The following is a 4,586-nucleotide window of genomic DNA, read 5'->3' on the forward strand; positions in this document are numbered from 1 at the left end:
ATTTCCAAACTTTGAATCTNTATAATTTTCCTTTCAGTCCTAAACATAGGAAGATGGGTGCCTGGCTGGGGCAACTGAGATAATTGCCTAGCTAGNTGTCAGGTGGAGGAACAGAAGACCCTCAGCTGCCCTAAGAGAACAAAGGCTCTTTACTAGCCACATTCTTAATGATCTGGGGAACAGGTTTTGGGGAAGTGTTAAAGTTGGAGCTCCACACTTGATTTCCATAAATTCTTTGAATACATACTCCCTGTGTTAGCAAAAGAGAAGACATACCTTTTCACCAACAGGCTTCTAACTCATTTGTGTACCATAAATGAAGAAATGTACAAGGTGAAACTTTTATACACATATATAAAAGTCCTACATGCTCATGTTATTTTTTAGGTACAAAATTATAGATCCCAGGATAAAGTGACAGATCAATTTCCATGTTATTGACGTGTTATTGAATTGTGAGAATACACACAAAAATTTCACTCAGATAAATCTGGTGATATAAGGTTGGAGGTCTTAACCAGGCACACATACCTGCAGTGTTCATGTCCAAGGGTTTTGTTTTGGTTTGGTTTCATTCTATTTTGTTAGTTGGTTTGTTTTGGAGATGTCTACTCAATTGCTGATAGTAAAGGAAATAATTCGAGGCCCAAGATTGAAGATAAAAGGAAAAAGTCCTCAAAAGTAATGCATGCCTTTTATAAGATAGAAAGGGATCTTATGATTAATTTTTTTTCAGTTTTCAAACTCTACATAGACATATGTTTAGGACTTGGGCACCTGGCTTATAGACATGATTCTGCAGGTGATAAAAAGTACATCAGAGCAGACNAAACAGTGGAACATTTCTTGTTTGGATTTTTGTNATATTTGAGGTTTCTTATNNTTTTCTGCTTGATCACTATCAAACAGGGCACATGGATAATATTTTAATATTTTAAACTTTCTTTAATTTATTTAACTGGGTTTCATTATTTGTGGTTATTTAGATGGAGAAGAAACTCAAAGTTCATTCCAATAAGGAATTCTATTTATTTTCTAACAGAAATATATATCTTTAACTTATTATACTCGTATTAAGGAGAATATATGTTCTTTTGAAAATTTTAATCAGGTTGTTTCCTTTTCCTTTGGCTTCTACTGACTCATATGAGACATTAGTAAATAAGGAGGACTAGAGCAGGAAGAGGAATTCAGAGCCTCAAAGGAGGTATTAAATTTCTAGCACTAACCCTACAGAGATGAGAACATCAGCAGGAAGGGTCTCCAAGTCAAGTGTGTCTTTGTAGACATTCAAAAGGTTTCTCAACCAGGTATCAGAACCTATAGCAACGTCCAGGAAAGGCAACTGTGAGCAATTGTGCTTCACAAATAGGAAATGGTGATCTACTCCAGTTCCATTTGCAGAGAAAAAGTGCAGCAGCCACTGTGGCTTCCTACCATGTACAATTGGAATCTCCCTGAATGCAAATGAAAGAAACGAAGAAAGAAAGTCTAAGTTGCTGGGTTTCCTGATGTCACATACAAAACCAAAATTACTTGATTTCCATGAATTCATATCTTTTCACCAACAGAATTAGGGATAATCATATTAACTGAGTTGAGTTTTTGTTGCCACGGCATATTTGGTCTGGAAATTTATAGCAACAGTAGATTATTGCCGTTGCTCTTGGCTGCCCACCAGATACTGATGAAAAGATAGGACTACAAAAGACACAAAACATAGAGATCACTTCTGAAACCTCAAAAATGTTAATGAGATTAAATGTTGATTACTAAAAATCATGGCTTGCTAAAAAGAAGCCACGTTTGGATTATTCATAGGTCCTTGTGCATTCCTGAGTCACATCATTAAGTTATCATTGCTGGGAACATTTTAATGAGATTCATAAACTTGTGTCAATTACCTGAAGACATTTGTGGTGGAAAGGCATAAGAGCAATTTGACTCTCTCTGTGTAAAGCATACAACAGAACTACATCTTGGAACTGCTCACCTGTCTGAAGAAACTTTCTGAGAAATCACCTTGTGTTGAATCCCATGGTCTCTGATGTCTACATGTCTGAGTTGGGATTCTTTAAANATGTGAGTGAGGTTAACATAAAGACNCTTATATTATGATATCATTGTATGAATCTTTTGAGAGTATTTATAGATGTTGCAGTCAGAGAGGGGNGATAAGGTAGGGGTTTTCCCAGGAGGGTAACTAGGAAAGGGGATAACATTTGAAATGAAAATAAAGAAAAAATCCAATAAAAAAAATAAAGGATACATATGCATTTAAGTCAAAAACATAAAATATGGCAAATGAAATAATTGCATAGAAAACATTTTAAAGAAGGAATATAGGTTAGATTTCCATCTGCTTTACTGGATAACATTGAGTGAAAAGCAGTCAAGGCCTGTTGAATCCAAACGGGCTTTCACTCAGCTTTTTTCCTCACTCTTTTCTGGTTTCTGGGAGGGCACCTGTTTACTATTTTCCTGAGGCAGGTGGAAAAACATTGTTATTGTGGCAATGAAGCCAAAAATAAATGATCAGTGATCTGCAGACAGGCTGCATTTGCCCTCAGCTGCAACCAATAATCTGGTGTTCCTCAGCACCTCTCTCTTACAAACAAATAACATATGTGGCAGCTGGGACACCCCTAGCAAGAATGTTTTTGTTAGGGTCTGTATCACTGTGGGAGGAGCATGTGTACCTTGGAAACAGTAATAAACTCCCAAATCCTCAGCCTCCACTCTGCTGATCTTGAGTGTGAAATCTGTCACTGAACCACTGCCACTGAACCTGTCTGGGACCCCAGAAAATCGGATGGAAACCCTGTAGATAAGGAGCTGTGGAGACTGGCCTGGCTTCTGAAGGTACCAGCTCAAATAGGTGTTTCCATTACTATGTACAAGGCTCTGACTAGACCTGCAAGAGATGGAGGCTTGATCTCCAAGACTGACAGGCAGGGAGAGTGGAGTTTGGGTCATCACAACATCACTGCTGGAAGCTGAAACAATGAGAGAACAGTACAGAGTTACACACAAAATTCATGAACATCCTTATGATTTTTTTTTTCAAATGTGATGTTTATTTCTACACACAATTTTTTATATCCTAAAATTCTCTTCTTACCAAAAACATGAAATGCAAGTGTCAAGGCACTTCTAGGCATAACTTAGACCGCTCCATGCATCCATGCCATAATCTTCATCGTAGCCCATGTTCCCATCTGTAACCTCCCTCTAAAAAATATTCACCCCAGAGTCCCCACGCTGGAGGATAAGACCCATCTTCTCACACATGGCAGAATATATGTAATGAGCAATTGGATTCAGTGCTCATGCTCCTTATCCAGTCTCCTCCCTCACTTCTCTCTTTCCTCACCAGGAATCCAGTACAACAGCACCAACAGCCTAACAGGCAACTTCATTTTGAGGAGGGAGCTTGAGGAGACAGCCTGAGAAGACTGAACAGTCACTGAAACAAGACAACTGAGCTTTTATCTCAGCCTAGTAAGGGTGGGACCTCCCTGGGGAGAAATATGCAAAAGCTCCTTTTGGTGATGCAGTATAGAAGGAAGAGAAGAGTTATACAGACTTGTTATGATTGTAAAAGTGACATAAAACCTCTTCTATGTTGTAGACTGCATGAGTGCTCACAGATAAGCACTGGAGAAACTAGGAATGTGACTCACACAGTGCTGTCTCCTGAAGAAAAGAAATGTATATTTATTTTTCATCAAGATAACTGGGAGTGGATTTTGTTAATAACCTGGTAACATTTCCTGACAGTAGGTTAAGGGCTCACCTAGATTTCCCAGAACATTTATCCTAGATTCTCTCTCTGTAAAACTTCATCTTTATCTACTTTTCTCAGTCAATTGAACTGATCCTTAGGGAAGATGTCACATGTACTTTGGGAAAGAGTTAAAACATACTTGTGTTTTAGGCTTTATTGTGCACATGGAAATAAGATAAGTGTTACCAGGTATTTTTCCCAAAGTTTTACTGTATTTATATATGATTAATTCCTATTATCTGACAAAGTGTTTTACTTAAAAGTGTTTAACTTATCAGGATAAACAGTTTAAAATTTCCCATCTGTTTTAAAGTGAGTACTTTTGTGAAACTCAGGCATCTGAAGTTCGTTAAAGTTTGAATAGTCTACCTCCTAGTAGTTTAGTGTGAGTTCCCTTTTCAAAAGAATATTAATTTATGTGTTACAATAAAACTAGAATATGTCTATCTAAAACATATATCTCTTTCAAATTCTGGAAATATTTTTAAAAACATCTACTAGAACATGTACTCCAGATATAAATCTGTTACGCCCAGGAATGTATCTGTTGCCCTCATATAAACAGGGTCACCCGAGGACAGCAAACCTGTGGGTTATTAGGATTCCAGTCTTCCTTGAAAAAGAGCTGTTATAAATATCTTTTCTCATATTTGTGGGCCTAGGATAGGGCTGAGAATATTGTTCTGCCTCTTTAAATTATCAGATATTGATGAGCTCATTCACCCCATCCATGGTGAAACATCTCAGAAAAATTGCCTGATCGCCTTTACCCTCTCCTCCTAGATGGTTTCTGATAAGT

At 37.5% G+C, this 4,586-nt stretch overlaps 1 gene segment (V, D, J or C); it reads right to left on the reverse strand.

Moving 5' to 3' along the window:
* Positions 1-2,535: 2,535 nt before the first annotated feature.
* Positions 2,536-3,458, reverse strand: LOC110315863. The segment is given in 2 exon segments: positions 2,536-2,996; positions 3,374-3,458. Coding segments are annotated over 2 exon segments (507 nt in total).
* Between the last annotated feature and the right edge of the window lie 1,128 nt (positions 3,459-4,586).

The sequence above is a fragment of the Mus pahari genome, unplaced genomic scaffold, assembly GCF_900095145.1.
Source record: "Mus pahari unplaced genomic scaffold, PAHARI_EIJ_v1.1 scaffold_11069_1, whole genome shotgun sequence".
In the NCBI taxonomy this organism is placed as follows: Eukaryota; Metazoa; Chordata; class Mammalia; order Rodentia; family Muridae; genus Mus; species Mus pahari.